The 17989-nt window shown below is 40.3% G+C and overlaps 1 protein-coding gene across 13 annotated transcripts in view; it reads left to right on the top strand.

Annotated features, from left to right (window-relative positions):
• mcf2la (mcf.2 cell line derived transforming sequence-like a) overlaps positions 1-17989 on the top strand; it is a 49844-nt gene that overhangs the window by 1221 nt on the left and 30634 nt on the right. For 3 of the 13 annotated variants that reach the window (XM_031292314.2, XM_035998480.1, XM_031292309.2), the window contains exon 1: positions 7255-7549. In XM_031292314.2, coding sequence (XP_031148174.1) covers positions 7375-7549 — 175 coding nt within the window. In that variant the 5' untranslated portion in view covers positions 7255-7374. Of the gene's footprint in view, positions 1-1770; positions 1879-3698; positions 3825-5955; positions 6124-7249; positions 7550-8641; positions 8889-10460; positions 10466-13969; positions 14240-16427; positions 16433-17989 lie in introns of those variants that run through there. The other 10 variants (XM_035998482.1, XM_031292312.2, XM_031292316.2 and 7 more) reach the window with 9 other exon arrangements.

Here is a 17989-nt window from a genome sequence, read left to right as displayed (position 1 = left end):
ATGGCAAAGGACAGTATTAATTAGGTGATCGCGACAAGAAAGTCTCCTATATGGTTCCAGGGCTTTGATTATGTTGCTGCTTTGATCTGTTACCCACACTATTCGGCTGAGGGAGCTAGGGTCAAGTTTTTTTTTACGTTTCTTCACTCGGATCCATTTGCGATCCATTCCATTCTGAATAAACAAACAGCGTAGTTTACATGCTTCGTCCTTGTTGCATTACTTGTATTCATTAAGATAATTCTAAACAGATTTCTGTAGTTCAAACAACTCGGAATTGTAGTTGAGAACGTCAGTTATAAAGGCACACGTATTAAAAAATTGTCGGGTTGAAATCGGGCTCGGGCTCATAATTACAGTTAATGTGTCGGGCCGGGCCGGGCTCGGATGCAACATGCACAGGCTCGGGTAGGGTCGGGCTTGATTTTTTTGGGCCCGACCTAAGCTCTATCCTCCAGGCAGGAATAAGAACTTTGAGACGGCCTTCACGAAAGTGGACCAGAACGACTTCCTGTTCAAGCGAGGAGCGAGGAGATCAAATAACAGACTTATTAGGATCCACCCCATGTCTCTGCACCGTCATTGTAGCCAGGGAATGACTGTAACGGCACTGTAGTGGCACTTTTGACACCAATGGAAGCTCTAAGTGTAGTTGCAAAAAAAAAAAAAAATTCTATACAAATTTTTACTGTATATTTTCTCTCAGCCTATATTTATGTTTTACTTTGAAGGGAAAAATGCCTAATTTCCGGTCTTGTTTTCAGTTTCTGTCGCATACTTGATGCAGCTAATTGTGGAGATGTTCAATATGGCTGTCAGCAGCTGAGGGGTGGATACGAGGCATGCATCGTGCCATTAGCTGTAGTGATTCATATCAGACTGGGCATTTTTAATAGACTAAATCAGTGGCAGAGTTTCCCTCTCTGGATCCCCTAGCATATGCATTAATATGTGGGCTTGCACTGGAAGTAGGCTAGTTAATTTGGCATAAATGTAGCCTACTTGCAGAAAGTTTGTTGCAGACAGAAGGACCTCTGGATTCTATTATAAACTGTGTCTGAAACAATTGTAACTACATTTGAATAGTTATATTCATGTTGCCTACAACCACATAAATACATCTATATCCAATTGTACAATGTAGTTATGGTTGGCAACTCTTACCATTCTAACTACAGTTCAAATGTAGATCATACTTTAAATACTCTGTACGTGCCCACTGACATAATTTATATGGAGCATCAGGGCACATTTAGGCTTGCACGTATCACCTGATCCACATCACAGTCATTTAAGTCTTGCTGGTTGGGCACCAAAATAGACCTATAACATTTTGAAATAAATAGCTCAACTACTTTTTGACAGAGTACTGTAGGATAGTTTTGTGGTTTCAGAATTCATTTTGTGCACTTATTTTGTTCTACCACCAGATGTCATGGTGTCCCTTCTGTTGGTGTCCCAGGTACACTTAAAACGTAAAACTTCCCCCATTTGTTGGTCCAGAAGAGGGATTGAATGCATGCATTCTATTTGTCAAGAGTGTTTTATGTCACATTACCCGGACACATCATTACAATCCATCCCACACTAGTGAGGAAACTACTGCATCTGCTTAAAAACGACAATACTGCAGAGGCCATTCTGTGTCCAAGCTGTCACCTTAGAAGCAGCCACCCTCTACTATTTATCTTTAACTCTTAGAAGTTCAAGTTATTCGGAAAACAAAGTAATAAGGAATTTTGGAAAGGACAAACGGACTAACTGAAGTATCCCCCTTCAGGAAGAGGAAGAAAAGGAAGGAGGAAGAGGAGACAGCATTGAACTGGGGGTCCAGCCAATTGGATGGGCGGAGCTGTTTGGCTTGGGGATAACGTGCAGGTAAGGACCAGGGCACACCGTTTATATTAGCTAGTAATCTCGTGCACAACATTCACAATCCTCGCCATCAATTTAGGGTGCAGTGAAAGTCAAATTTGTCGAATCACTGTAATTTCCTAATAGGACGCATGGAGGCAGCGCAGCTGTATCGATAGGAATCCTAATGAATTGACTGGACCATGAAAGTTCCTCTTAAAGACGGTAGCACGCCCAACTCCATTAATCGGGCAAATTAGGTGTTTGTATATAGACAAAGGTAAGCTATCACCCCACATTGGGTATTTTAATTGGTACAGTCAGGGTTACAGTTCGGCAATGACCAAGTGTAATGAAATATTGAACACATTTAAGTACAAAACTCCCTGGAGATGCATTATTTTGGTATTTTACCAGGTAAATATTTTCAGATTATGGAATGAGGTTTGGAGGGGATGAAGAACGTTGTATGGCCTTCAATATTCATTAAATGAGCTGGGATGTGGTCATAAATTAATTTATTAAACCTAGAACTTCCAGGTTTTTAATAGAGTACAATGAGCCCGTCTGCTGTCACTGGTTCTATGCTACAGTGTGAACAGGTGTGGTTGGCCCTCCACTGGGCTCTTTACTTGGGTGAATTGGCGTCACTAACAAAATGCAATTTCAATTCATGTGAAATGAAAACTAAATAGTTATGCTTCATTATCAATGTCCAACCAATGGCATACAGTGCACCCATGAGGTGCGTGTGTCAGTTCAAATGAAAAGGTTTGGTGAACCATTTTTCTGTATATCTCATACAAATAATGTCATCTTGAACTGCACTCTTGTGTTGTGTGCTTTAAATCGTTTGTATACAGATGTACAGTACACTGGTGACAAATGTCTGTATAGGGGTTGAAACTGAAAGTTTCGAAGTGTTCGAAATCTGTTGACTCTTTTATTGCCATGCACTCATGATGACATCCCCTGGGCCACGTCTGTGAACTTGGCTGTTAAAAGTGTCACATTGTATTGCATGTGGAACTAGTCTCCGTCTGTATTTAGCCTGGCATATCACCACGTCACAAGGTCTCTGTCCATATGACTAAGGGTGTGCTGCTCTATTGTCAAAGAAATGAAAGGAGCCACTGTTGGGGAACTGGTAATTGAATGGGGAATTGAACAAATTTGCTTTGATTGTGTGTATGAGCTCTGTTTTTTAACAGCAGATCAAATATCTATGCAGGATGCACATACTCCATGTGCCAGAAAATACACGACAATACAATGAAACCATGTTAATCATTTCACATGATATCATAGCGAAATCGATAGACTGAAACTAGCCATTAACACTAGAATTATGATCAGTTGAAAAATAAATAAAATGGTTACATTAGATGTGAATATACCTGCAACATTGGTCAAAAAGATCTACTGATTGGGCCTTTACCTTGGGTCATTCAGCAGATGCTCTACAACACAACGTTGTTCTTTTCTTTCCGGAAAGTTCAGTTTTGTTAAGATCATTTGCTGCCCAGCTCAATCTAATAGAAGATAAAATTAGCATCAGTAATGTTGTTAACCCCCCTAAGGACAGGCGTGTGTGTTTGGTACACAGAGGTATGGATGTTGTTAAGTGTTAAGCAATTGCAAATGTGTGTGTGTGTGTGTGTGTGTGTGTGTGTGTGTTTTCCTTCCTCCCCTCCCTCTCTGTACACTGCTGACCAAATCTGTTCTTTCTGTTCTCATTATTCCTTCTGTCTTCTTTCACCTGAGTCTACTGCTCATGTGTGGTTCAGTATTTTGTTTTTTGATTTACACTTATAGTTGTTATAGTAATATTTGGTATCTTTTAGGAGCTGCAAAGTACATGTGAAGAAGGAAGTCTGCTCAGTTGTGGTGTCCCGGTTCAAGGATGGGAGAGCAGCTGTCGGTACCAGACGACTTGGAGCAAACGCTGGAGGTTCTGTCGACAACCTGTGGTAGGGATCTCTGCAGTATCTGTCACCCTAGTGTAGCCAGAAGGTTGTCCTGGTCATGTCACACAGAAGACATGTCGCACACTGACATTAGACAATTCCAAAAAATTGGTGTAATCTTAAGTGTGGTGCCAGCGTCCCATTTTAAGAATGATTGAGTTCTATGAGGGCTGTCGCATGTTCATGCTAGTGATACGTGTTTCATTTCAGTTGTTAAATGTGCCAAAATTTGTGAAGGGGAAATGATCTCATGTGGCAAGTCACAGCTTGCATCTTGCAAATTTGGTTTTGAAAATGGGATCTGACCCCAGGTATCTTTTAGAAGGTTCCACCAGAACAAGGAGTAATTTAACCCAGTGTGATAATATGTAATAGTGACTATACAGTGTACTATTATCATGTCCCCACGTACAATGTTAGATGTTTCCTGAGGACAGAATCTGCTCACATGATAGTCTGTGGCAGAAAACTATGACTGTATTAGGTTTCCAAGATGTGAGGAACATTTCATAAAACTTAATTTAGTTTACATCATGCACCATTCATTTTGATTTGACATTTATGAATTGGTCATGATCTGAGTAATGTTCCAGGATAGATAGTGGATGCTCCAAGTTAAGATGCAATGGTCTGCAGCCATTTGCACCTTTACACAACGCAATAGTGGGCCTGACAAGTTTGGAAATCAGTTTGGCTTCATTTGGTTACTATCATACATAGGGACTGGTAGTTCTTTTGATGAAGCTACCAAACCCTAATAACCCTAATACCCTCATTCAAAATGAATGGAACCACCTGGGTTTTCTTATTCCTCTGCTGTGTCTCTCACAGCTCCTTGCTAAAGGTGGAATGCCATGGTGGTGTTGTTTTTGAAAGACGTATATAAATAGTGCCTGTATAAATAGATTGTATTAGATGATATAACAAGTATTAACTAGTACAAAGCATGCTAAAGTATCCAAGAGAGCAGTTGGATAATTGGCTTTACCAAGAAGAAGCCAGAATAATTGAGTTTATTGTCAGTATTATCAGTTTGGAAGCCATTTCAGAGAAGGAGCCCATAGGTTTTGATCTTCCGTATTGTGACTCTTCTACTTGATTAATAGATAAATCCAATGAATGCCACATAATAAAAAGTGCATGACCGTCTTTGCTTGCTACCTTTTGAAGTTTAAATTGGGAATGTTTGTGCGATTGTGTGATGATAAATTAGGTAAAATAAAGATAATGTGATAGTCTAAGGGAGGTGGAGCCCTTTACAGATGGCACCAGTGTAATCATTCTCCCCATCATAAGTAATGCCCAAAAAAAGTCTACACCCACTGATGCCACAGTCAAAAGCTCCTATTGTCTGAGATTTGCAGAGTTCTTTTGACTTATTTGAAGTCATAAAATCACAAGCAGGACTATTGAGTTATCTTCATTATTTGGTCGACGTTGTTGAGGCCACAGAGACACTTTAGTGTAGCGTCGGACAACCCTTGGCATCATGTCAAAAGTACTTTTGAGTAAAAGAAGAAATTAAAAGCAGCAAGAAACCATCGCAGAGGAAACAATTAACCGTTTTGTTTCTCTGGCATAATTTCTATGATTTATTGTAGCGTGTTTTAAGACTTCTAAATTGCTGCCCACATGTTTTTTTCCAGTGATTCACATTCAATAGTGTATAATATAACCATTTATGATGATAAAATGTAGCATTGTGTGACTTTTAGGATCATGTGTTGTGATGAAAAAATCAGTCACTGTTTTCCTCATAAGGACAGAGTGAGTTGTTGTTGTTGGGAAGATAATGTGGGATAGTTAACACTTTCTTTATCTTGTGGATGCACACAGGAAAACACATTATTGATAAACTCAGACACCTGATTGTGCTTATTTCCTTCTTAGTTGGAAGTAAAAAAAAAAAAAAAAAAAAGAAGGGGATTGTATCAATTTTTAGTGTCCTTTTGTACCCTGGTAAACAGTCCAAATCACACACACACACACACATATTTGCCAAGTTAGTATAATTAGCTGTAGGGGGGGTTTATGTCATCCCTCCACCCCTCACTTCCTGTGATAAAGACGGAGCAGACATGAAGATAAACAATCGCACATTTAGAAGACCAAACAGCAGCTTAATCGAGGGGAGCAGGACAGGCTCATAGTACATAGTATGAAAGCTACTGTTATATGACAATGTCTCTTTTGGAGTTAATTCAAGAGGGCCGGGAGGTGTTGAGTGGACTGCTTCACAATCTTTCCATATCTATCAGTCTGTTGACCCGACATACACACAGCAGGAGCCCTGGACCAACCGGTTAGTGTTAGTTTGTGTTTGTGTGTGTGCTGATTGTAAAAGTCCAGGTGTATGTTTTGTGTTACGTGTAACTGAATATCCATGTTTAAAGAGCGTTCTGGTCTGTAGTGTCTGTTATTTAAATATCAGTGTGACAGGATGACGGGACAGGATTTCATATCACCATGAGGAGATTTCCCCTGCTGTGCGTCCCCCTCATTATTCAAACATCATAGAAGAGCCTTACTATTTAAGTTTCCTGCTGATGCTACAGTATGTCTGTGGTAGTTTGGGTGACTTGAAATTTGACCATAGCAACTACAGAGGGAAACAAACATAAAATGATATTCTATTTTGCATGTCCCTCTCTCTCTAGAATGAACTCAATGTACTCAATACATGATATTTGAGGTGTTATTTATTAGAAATCAGTGTGGTTATTGGGAATGTGGTTTACAGTAGGCTAGGTGTTATATGTAGGCAACTTTTTCAGGTGCAAATGTAGGTACATACCCCTAATACAATAGAACTTTACCCCCAATCTAGGATAAATGAATGCATTATGTAACGGCTTTTAATATGTTAAGGAATATGTTTGAAGGTGATGTCTGCATCATTTAAGGTACAAAAACACATTGAAATTCCTCATGTTAGATGAAAGCTACCCCTGACTTTGCACATTAACTGAAAAAATAAGGCCCTTTTTTTAAGGATATAAATTCAGAAAACACATTTTGCAGCAGCCCCACTTTCTTAAATTAAGGCATTAGTTGTCTGAATGTCTGACTGAAAATACCTTATTTAAATCATTATTAATTTGAAGATTACTATTCATTGCATATGGTGTACATTTCTTGATACAACATGTAAATATGACAGCATTGGAGTTGTTAAAAGGCACTTTAAGGGAGCTAAACTAACGGTTTCTCCCTGCTTCCAGTCCTTGTGCTAAGCTAGGCCTGACCAACCTCTATATTGCAGACACATGAATGAAATTGTCAATATTCTCATCCAACATCCAGTAAGACAGTAAACGCATGTACTGTACTTCCCAAATTGTTGCAGTACTTCTTTAAGTGTGGACTCAGCAGACCAGCAGGGGCACTAGCTGTCACTATGTTCTTTACCATGGAGTGTAAGTCCTTGAATGCGGCCCTCTTTGGTGTTTGACCTTTGTAACTGATTACCTGATATAGCCCTTGTGAGTGGCTAATTGATAACTTACCTTATGTTTTATTAAACCAGCAGCAGAAATGTTAGTTCACTAGTTGGATGGTTAAGGGACAGATTCAACAGATAAACAGGCAGACCAACAGAAATTCAAAGAAACTGTTTAGAAAGACAAACAGACTAGTGTTTGTCTTCATTATGTCCGCCAGCCTTTGCTGTGGCCGTCAACATAAGGTCAGGAAGCAGAATCATAAATGCACACAGACTAGCAGAGGAGGTGAGTGTCGTCTTAATGCATAATATTCTATTATTCTACTTGGAACTCGTTGAGTAGTTTAGAGAAGAAGCAGGCACATGTTCACTGGTTGTACTTTGTAAAGGGGTAATTTTAGGGTTGCAGGTTGGGTCAAGTTTAGTCGGTGAAAGTGCATTGATTGCTAAAAATGTACATATTAGTCACGCGGCACAGCCTAATCAATATTTGTCTAAATGAATAACTTCCTCACAAGGCCAGAAACCAGACAGGTCAGAGGATTAATCTTGTTTTGTAGACATTAGATGGGAGGGTGATTTTGTGTTGGAGCTTTTCTACCCAAACACCGTAATCCCTTCAGGCTCTTTAGGTGTTATGAAGACATCTGGCTTCATATGCACTGCCAGCAATGATACTGAGAGTTAAAAGAACTTTGCCTGAGACTTTATAGTTCTAGCTAAAGCAACACAATCTCTGCTAACAAACCTTTTAATACAATGCTAAGCAGCATACAGCTGGATTACTGTTCTGCACAATACGGGCGATAATCAGTGTTATCAGAATACAAGCAACCATGGGTGTTTGTGTAGTTGTGTTAATGCTATAGATAAAAGACTTTCCTCCTTTTGAGGCGGGGAAGTTTGAGACACTGACAACCAGGTCCTGGCTGGACTATGAACTCTTTTAATTTATGTAACTCTTATCTTCAACCTGAGTGCTCTTGTTTTAAAATCGTATATTTGTTTTGAAAGGATTTAAATCCGCAGATTTTCTGTCACTTTTATTACCTCCACGTTGACACCACTGTTTGACAAACGGTTATTTTGAAAAGTCAGCAATACATGGAATGAATTGTGAAGATGAATATTTGTGCGCATGTGTGTGGTGGCGTCTGCGGCAAGACAAGTGATAATTTCAATCTGTTTATCAGTATATATTCTTAGTCTCTTTCTCAGTCAAATATGAAACGCAGATTTCCACAGCAGCAGGGAGGGGCTGAGAAGTGGGGTAATCACTCAATAACTTAAGAGGTGTGTGTGTGTGTGTGTGTGTGTGTGTGTGTGTGTGTGTGTGTGTGTGTGTGTGTGTGTGTGTGTGTGTGTGTGTGTGTGTGTGTGTGTGTGTGTGTGTGTGCGTAAGAGAGAGACAGGGAGGGTTTGGAAAACAAATGAGCAAAGCAGGATGAGGCGGGCGATCCTCTTCTCTTTACCTGTGGTGAGGTAGGAAGAGGAGAACAGACGGAGTGACGGGATGAAGGACTGCACAGGAAAACAGGAATATGGAGGAGAGAGGTTTGTCCGCATCTCACTGGAGGAGATGGAGAGCTACTACAGATGCACCCAGTGCTGTCAACAGCTGCAAAGTGAGTTTTGCAGGGATGGCTGTGTCGTTGAGTTTTAACTGTGGTGTGTGAGGTGTGTCCGTGCATGAAAAGGCTCATGTTTAGATGGGAATCATGACAGATGAAGGAAGACGGAACTCTAAGTAATGTGCATACTCTGCAAATGTTTTTTTTTGTCTTAGCTGTGGTTCCAGTTCCAGTTTTGGCCCTTGGTCTCCAATTCATGTTTGTTTCCTTTAACGGTCCGTCTCTGCTGTCATGAGTGCTCTTCTCTCATGAAGAAATAGCATTTATCACAATCGCAAAGAAGTACTTCTAGTCAGAAATGAAACTGAAGTAATAAAAAGCAATGGCTTGTCGTGTTCACTGACCTTGGAATTCATGCGTTTGCAAATTCAGCGGGATAACTACAGTACAGATAAATGAAGCATGGCTAAATTGCATTCTTTCTTCAAGGTGTTTCCACACGCTTCTCTTTTATCGCGTAAATCTGATTCGTAGCCTCTGCCTGTTTTTACAAGGGTTGTAAAAACCAAACAAAATCCAACCATGCCAAGAAAACATACTGATTTTCCCTCTGATAAATGTCTCCTGTGGCCTATCATAGATATGTAAATATGGCAAACGGGTTGTATAGTATACTACTACATCCTTATTTACTCAAGGTGGTTCAATAAAGGGTGGCGTAATTATCTGACAGCCTGTGTACGTGTGGTTTGTGCATCATTGATTACTCAAACTCCCAGGTGTCTGCACACATGTGAGGACTGTGCAGTGTGTGCTTGATGATTTTTAGATCTTGGTTCTCATCAGTGAGGGTTCAGGTCTATTTTGGTCTGTTTTCTGTAGGCTTTGGTCTGTATTTAGAGATATGTGTATTTTTAGCAAGAGCTTATCTAGAAATGCTGTGTCACAGAGAGACAGGTGCTTGCTCTTGATCTTATTTGTCCTCTTTACTGTTGCTTTATCAACTCATAATTATTACTTGTTTGTTTAGGGCTATACAATGTTGATGCTAAGATATAAGGTGAGATACTATTTTCGACTTTTCTTGTCGATCTTCAAAGCCATTGTTTTATAATGGTCACCTGCTCTAACTTCCTCTGGTGTTTCCCTGAATGATAATCCATCGTGATAGTCTTCCGCCCATGTGGCAAAACTTCCTCATCATGAGTGTTTTCATGATTTTGCAATCTGTTTCCCAATATTTTAACTGTCCTTCCCATGATATGCATTTTGCTGTCACACTCTTTGTTTGTTTGACACCTGCTGACCTTTTTAAGATAAAATCCCTGGTCATCATCTGAGTTGTTGTTGAGTGACCGTGACCCTTCCACAACAGACACACACACACACACACACACACACACACACACACACACACACACTCCTCTCTTTCGTGTGTATTGTTCTCATCCTGATCAGGGATTTATTGGAGGGTTGTGAGCTGGATTTGAGCCTACATTGTACCACAACATGCACCATGGAGACACATTTATCAGCTGTTCCAGTGCAGGTCTGTGATGTCATCAGAGCATCCGGACAGTATTGAATTTGTTTTATTGGGTTTTATTAGAGCCTTAATGACTGTCGACAAGGTCTTGACACTCAGTCAAAGGAAACCTGGATGATGGTTTCGTCTTGGAAAACAATAAACCTCCCGTGACGGATCTGTCATGTGGCTGAAGCAAGAGTTTAACTGTGGTCATTGTCAGCTGGTTTTTGAAGGCGGTAGACTGGTTGTTCTGTGGTTTAATTAGCCAGTTAAGTGCTGACTGATATGTTATCACGACCTTGATTCAAACTGTTCACTTGTTGCTTGTTCACACCTTTTGTTGTTCTCCTGCCGATTATCCTCTGCTGCTTGTTTTGGGCTTGTGAGTCACTTGACAATTGGGGGCTTCCTGTTTTACGCCACAGCCGGCCAATAGTGTTTGATCCTGAAGCGGAAAGGGGTCAATAGTGTTTAGTCTTTGCCGACACGGACGTGGGGGGGGGGGGAGTCTCAAATAAATAATTCAGCTGGGAGTTATTCGAGCCGTAGTCTGCGCCACATCCCTCATACACACACATACAGGTCTCCTTTACATCCCATAGACACACACTGAAGTCTGCTCTGCATCCCATGTAAACACATAGAGATGCAGTCATTAAATATTTTTAACTCAACGTTAATTTTAGAGGCTTTGCATGTCATATTAACTGATGCATTGACATACAGCTATTGTCACACACACATTTCCTGTTCTATTGAATTTTTTCTCAGCTTTTTTCCTCAGTTTAAATTGAACAAATGAAGTCCTGAAAATGACAAAGTCAATTTAATTTGACCTGCTTTGTTAAGGTGACCCTTTCATAAGAGAAGATCACATCATTTCATTATATGGGTCAAATTTTTGGAGTAGAGTGAAGTTTGAAATAAGTCGAGGTCATCGGTAGTGATAATTTCTACATACAGAAGACAACGCATTTGTAATATACAGTGTGGTTTAAAACAGCTCATTAATGACAATTCTAAAATGAGAGTGTTCAGGGTGGAACTGTAAATCAGCCACGCGTGGGGGATTTCAGAGCTGCTGGAGGATAAATCAGCACAGACAGGAAGTGAACAATTATAAACCCTCTGCCTTTTCCTGTCCCACAGCCAACGTGCTCTATCATCTAAATCTGACAGTACTGTAGGTAAACACACACCCCTCTAAACGGACCTCCTCTGTTACATTCAGATCTTTCAAAATCCTGTTGGCTCAAACTCTGTTGAATCCCTTCATTTATTGATAATGTTATCTCCGACTAGACTGAGAGATTTATCGTTAATCTAACCCTTAATCTCACACATCCATTGTTTTTAATCTCCTCGCGCCTAATCTCAGTCCTTCTATTGCTACCACCATAACCCTGTGACATGACCATATTATAGTCCATATTTACTTAAATGTTCACCCCTAATGATGAAAGCATTTCTATTAGTGTTCAGAGAAACAGGTGTGTGTGTGTGTGTGTGTGTGTGTGTGTGTGTTTTTTTTTAAAGGAAATAGAGAAATGTATAAAGGACTCTAAACAGGAAGTTCCAGCCCACTGCCTGTGTATATGCTATAACAGCTGAACTATACATTTTGTGTGTGTGCATTTCTGTCCAGCTGTTATCGTGTGATCACCTAAGCAGGAATAGAAGAGATGACTGAAGAACATTTATGCATTAAGTTTAATGTTCAATTTCAATTTATAGACTCAAATCTTTCTATCTGCTATTAAAAACAGAGTGACGCCAAAGAGGACGAGAGGGGGGAAAGGAAGAAAATGAGGAACTGTGCAATTAAAGGGGCTACTCAAGCAATTTAGCACATTAATAAAGTGAAGGGACTTGTGAGGGACAAAACACACTGACCTTCTCCAAAAATGCTAGATCCCACCTTTCCCAAAATGCAACTCATTAGCCTGTGTCATTAGACCTTCCCTGCCTGCATGTCTCTCAAACTCCATGCCCAGGTTTTCTACTATAAATTTGAGTCTACAAGCCCAAGATGAAATAAACCTGATGACATCACTGTGACATTATCAGGGTTATTTTCTCAGACATAGCAAATCTGAAAAGTATGTCACTATATGAAGTATCTATATGTATATTTGAATTTATTGTAAAGCGCTAATTCTAGAGCACACCAGCCACGCTACCCTGTCTTGTGCAGCTTGCCATGGTGAAAAGGCAAACAGCAGCAACCACACCGTACGTTTTAAAGTTTGTGACATATACCAGTAACACGCACCTATAAAGGTTTGGGCAATACGAGAAGATACAATTTCTTAAAGTCATCCTGCGCTTACAAAGCAGGACTGACAGGCAGCCTCATGAAAAAAACAAATGTGAGGAGTTACTGTATTCCTTGTTCATGTGAAGGAGACAGGGCAATATGTCAAATAAACATAAAGCAACAGAAATACTTTAAAATGTGTGTTTTCCTCAGCAGGGCAGCATTTAAATGAAATTGTCTATTCACATTTTCACCAGTCCAACTTCCCACTGCTTCTGTGTGTGGCACACTGGGTCCCCCTGCTGTTATTATTGTGTGTGTGTTATTAGTGTGTGTGTGTGTGTGTGTGTGTGTGTGTGTGTGTGTGTGTGTGTGTGTGTGTGTGTGTGTGTGTGTGTGTGTGTGTGTGTGTGTGTGTGTGTGTGTGTGTGTGTGTGTGTGTGTGTGTGTGTGGTGTCTGTGAGAAAGTATGAGGAAAGCAGAGAGAAAGAGACCTCCCTTCCCTCTGGCACCAACATGGGTCTACTGTATTTGAATTGTACAGTACACACATAAAAGACTATGTTTACATTAGCCTAATTTGAAACTTTTATTTCACTTCTCTGCCAGCTTGGTGCGTTCAAATGTTGGTTGGAATCTGTAATATCTAATGCTTATTAACCCAGAAGAAGCAGTAAGCAAAGCCAAATGAACATTTGAGTAGCGTCTTTTATTAAAAAGGCTATGAACATTGTTCTGTATAACTCATGACATTCGAGACATTTCATGTTTCTGCAAGTAGGTTATGTCCAGGATCAGGATGGAAACTTTTTACAACAGTGCTATAAATTCATTTTTATTTTTATTAACAGAAACACATCATGTAGAAGCAGAACTAAGCAACACAACAACTTTACATAACTAATTTTGCAACCAATTATAAACACATTTTGTATTGTAAAGCTGTGCTAACGTGTTTATATTTAGTTTAAGCACAGTTGTAAGGTACCAAAAAAATGAAATTAAGTTACAGAGAGAGACATCAGACTTCTAAGTATCAGCCAAGAGATTCTTTGTTCTCAGCTTAACATACCATATTTCATACTGCCTAATGTTCAAAACAAAATACAAATGTATTAATATTGCAGTAATCTAACTGACTCAAACTGGAGACAGATTATACATGATGATAATGAACTATAATCATTGTTATGTATTAGCAGTTATTGTCACTGCAAAGGGCTGAAGCCTTTCAGTGAAAGCAGTTTGACATGTGAAACTGGAGGCGGACCATGTGAAACTCCGCCTCGCAGGCTGGTACAGATGGGAAGGGGGGAGGTGTGTGCGTGTGTGTGTGTGTGTGTGTGTGTGTGTGTGTAGGCTGCGCAGTGCACTGACAGCTCAGTAAGCGGCTGAAGTCCTCGGCTGTGGCAGAATGGACTGCCTGAACTTCCACCGTCATGTGCTCTGACAGAATATGCTGCTGTGTGTGTTTGAATGTGTTTTAACAGTGTGTATGTGTGTGTGTGTACATATGTATCAGGGGGCATACATGTACCGGCAAAACAATGGCTCTAAACCGAGTGTCTCAACTCTGCCACGATATCACCAGGCTGTGGCTGCAACTGAAGATGCTGACAGGTACAGTGTCTGTGTGACTGAGTGTCTAAGGAAGAACAGGTGTGTGTGTGTGTGTGTGTGTGTGTGTGTGTGTGTGTGTGTGTGTGTGCATTTCTGTCCAGCTGAACAGAAAACTAGGCTTTTTTATTTAGAGCTTTATAAGTAGTGGGGCTAAAAATGTTTGTCCTGGGTAGTGCTAGAGGAAGGCCACTGAGTGATCAAGTTGAAAGTGTTTATCCACTGTGAGTTACAAATTTGCTCAGAAAATAACAATGGAATCTGTTTATTAGATAGATATTTTTTGTCATGGCTGTGAAGCAGGGCTATAGCCAAGGAGACCACTTGAAGACCAAAGTTGAGATGTTCACAGTAAAGCGTGATTTATGCTTCTGCGTAAAATCTACGCTGTAGCTACGTACGTAGGTACGTGGCGACACGGACCCTACGTCGGACCCTACCCGTAGCCTGACGCGCACCTCTCGAAAAATGTAACTACATGTCGCGGCGATGCACGTCGCTTGGCTGTGACTTGGTAGCGTTGCATTTCCCCCTACTCATTTCCTGGTTCTCCTTCTCCATAAACAACATGAAATCAAGGAGAGGGTTAACTTTTCCTGCTACAGATTTCCCACCATGATCAGAAAGCACAGGGGAGACACTTTGTTTCTCCCACCGTGACTCCAGAGTCGCTACTTGCTCCGAAGCGAATCACTGTCACTCTCTCACTTGCTCTACCACACACTCCCCACACACATAAATGCCAGCCCTGCTATTCTCTTAAAGAGATCGACACACACACACCAATGCACAAGTATAAACTTTAGTCCACTTACGTAGGCTACGGCCAAAGCTCTGCGTGGAGCCTCCACACAACCATAAATCAAGCTAGAAGAGTTTGAAATAGGAACAATTTGAATCTGCTGAAATGTTGTATTTGCTGAATCGTGATTACAAAAGACAAACATTTAGTTGTTGTTCAACATGAAGTATTATGCACAGTGTTACTGTAAAAGCTAACTATAGTATAGTATCTTTCCACAATGGCCACTGAAAATTCTTGATTCTCAATTGGCTGGAAGGTTAAATTTTAGTTACCAGACCGTATAACCAGACACTTATTATGCAGGTGTTTGTTTGCTTTCAGGTAGTTCTCAGTCATCCATTACAACCATGGAACTACAACTTGTTAGGTATTAAATCCTAACCTGAATCTTTGTAATGGAACTCTACCAGAGAGCACCAAAAAGTCTATTTTTCAACTGTATAATGTCCCTCTTGGTACACATAGTAGACTAAGTGTTGTCACACACACAAACACACTCAAGTCATCACCCCTGTGTAACAAATCTATTGTTGCAAGTATCTTATAAATGGATGTAGAAAACATTGTATAAATGATTGTAAGTATGAATGAGCTAAATGAATGACCTGACCTTGTTATCCACATTGATTTTGTCTCATCAGCCAAAGACGCTTTTCCAACTGAAGGCATTACTATCCATCAGAAGGTTACATAACCCAATCTAAAGTAGTCCTCGGGCCCTAACTGTGTGTTGAGCTGTACGTTAACATGAGGTTTACCCATCCTCCATACAGTACACAGCAGAGCACACTGACAGCATGTTAATCACATTCGTCCCTTTAACACAGTGTTTCCTCCTGTCAGTGGGGAGCAGCGTTGGGACAAAACCCTTTTGAGAGTTTGAATGTCAACATCTCCTCCCCCTTATTTCCACTCTCAGTTGTGTGTGTGTGTGTGTTTGTGTGTGTTCATTGGTTGACTTTATCTCATTTCTTCCGTTTTTGTTTGCTCTGATGTGAAATAATGGCAAACCTGTGAACCACAGTGTTGATAATAATCCATAGAGATTTTGGCATGCTTTTGGCCCTCTGCAGGCTTTTTCAGAGAGAGAGAGAGAGAGAGAGAGAGAGAGAGAGAGAGAGAGAGAGAGAGAGAGAGAGAGAGAGAGAGAGAGAGAGAGAGAGAGAGAGAGAGAGAGAGAGAGAGAGAGAGAGAGAGAGAGAGAGAGGAGAGAGAGAGAGAGGAGAGAGAGAGAGAGAGAGAGAGAGAGAGAGAGAGAGAGGAGAGAGAGAGAGAGAGAGAGAGAGAGAGAGAGAGAGAGAGAGAGAGAGAGAGAGAGAGAGAGAGAGAGAGACTACAATAGGCTTCCTGTTTACACCAGCATGTTCATGTGATGTTAATTTTCAGATGTGGTAATATGGATCATTTCAATAGGGAGCCTGGGAGCCTAAACGATTCTAATGTACCCTTCACAGCAAACGGGTACAAAAGAAGTGTATCAAAAGAGAGCATAATCAATACACACAGTACAAAGCTAGATTAGATTAAGTGGATGGGATGAATCTTTAATGATCCCTGAAGGGGGATAGGATGATGGCAACAAGAAGACACACCGAATCAAACATATTGATTTTTAAATTGAAGCAACATATTTATCAGGCTAGCACACCGCTCCATGAAGCTCCAGTGACTTGTCACTATGTAGATACGTACTGAAATCCATTTCCTTTTTTTGTTCTGCTTTTCTAAAGTTAGGGAATTTGCTAGAGACTTAATAACAAAGGGGAACAATTGATGCAGCAGAGGCTGATATATCACAACTTCTCTTCCCTCGTTGAGTTCCCTAAACAAGTCTGGATCTGCACTTCCCATTAGCTTTTTTTCATTCACCGACGTGTCTGTAGGAGCCATTTAATGAGTTTATCATATATATTTCATTTACATTTACCAATTCTTTGTTTCATTAATATGAGATGGCCTAACTACATTATGAGTGGTAACATTATTTATATACTTATTTAGGTTGTTTACTCCCCTTATTCTTTTTGTTGACACCCCCTAGTTTCTTATTAGCTATTTATCATGTATGCTAGTAGGGAGGGGGTTGGCTTGAGACCAGGGTAGCTATTCTAGTTCAACCACAGACACACACGTACACAGTTTTTGCATCGGTGTACCTGAAATGGAAATAAATGCACTTAAAATGGATTTTTGTTTTGGACTTGGTCTTTTGTGCATTGAAATCATATTGGTAAGTGTCTCTCTTCAAAGCTGTATGTCATACCCTGGGGCAGTCAGATCTTCTTTATGCCCTACATGTAAGCTTTGAAAAGAAGGATCACTTTCTGTTGAGGATTGCTGACCTTTTGAGTATGGCCTCTTCAAATTCTGCACAGATACAACTGATTCGGATCAAATTTCTGTGCTAGCCAAGATCAGATCAGTTTACTATCCTCAGTGAATATTAGAATTGAGGTGGTTTCACACAATTTAGTTTTGCACAGAGTCAATGTAACCAATCGTACTATCCTCAAAACACCCTGAAGTGAATCCAACATACCCTCAGTGACCTTTTCTTCCAGTGCATGATGTTATGATGTGTGTAAAAGAGTAGTGTCAGGTTTTTCCTACAGCTGCAAGTTTCTTTTAGGGCAGGTAAAAACACAGACCTTTTGGATTCTATACTTGTTTGCTGCCTCGCTCATATTCTCTCTGCGTATGTCATTTTCTTCCTCAGCTTTTATGTTGTTCTTTGTTCTGTGTAGTGTAATGACTGGTAGCTATGGCCAGAGGCAACTAAAAAAAGGCTGCTGTTTTTTTTTTACTCCTAATGGTGGAGAGAGAGGAAGGGAGGAGGAACTGTATTTAAACCCACATAATTGTCAGTACATGCTTTGTAGTTTAGTGAATTGCACCACAGATGCCTCAACAGATCACAGCGTTTAGGAGGTACTTGATTTATACATTTT

This window comes from Sander lucioperca, chromosome 24, assembly GCF_008315115.2.
Source record: "Sander lucioperca isolate FBNREF2018 chromosome 24, SLUC_FBN_1.2, whole genome shotgun sequence".
In the NCBI taxonomy this organism is placed as follows: Eukaryota; Metazoa; Chordata; class Actinopteri; order Perciformes; family Percidae; genus Sander; species Sander lucioperca.
The sequence above is the reverse complement of the archived record's forward strand: the minus strand, read 5'-3'. Positions and strand labels throughout refer to the sequence as shown.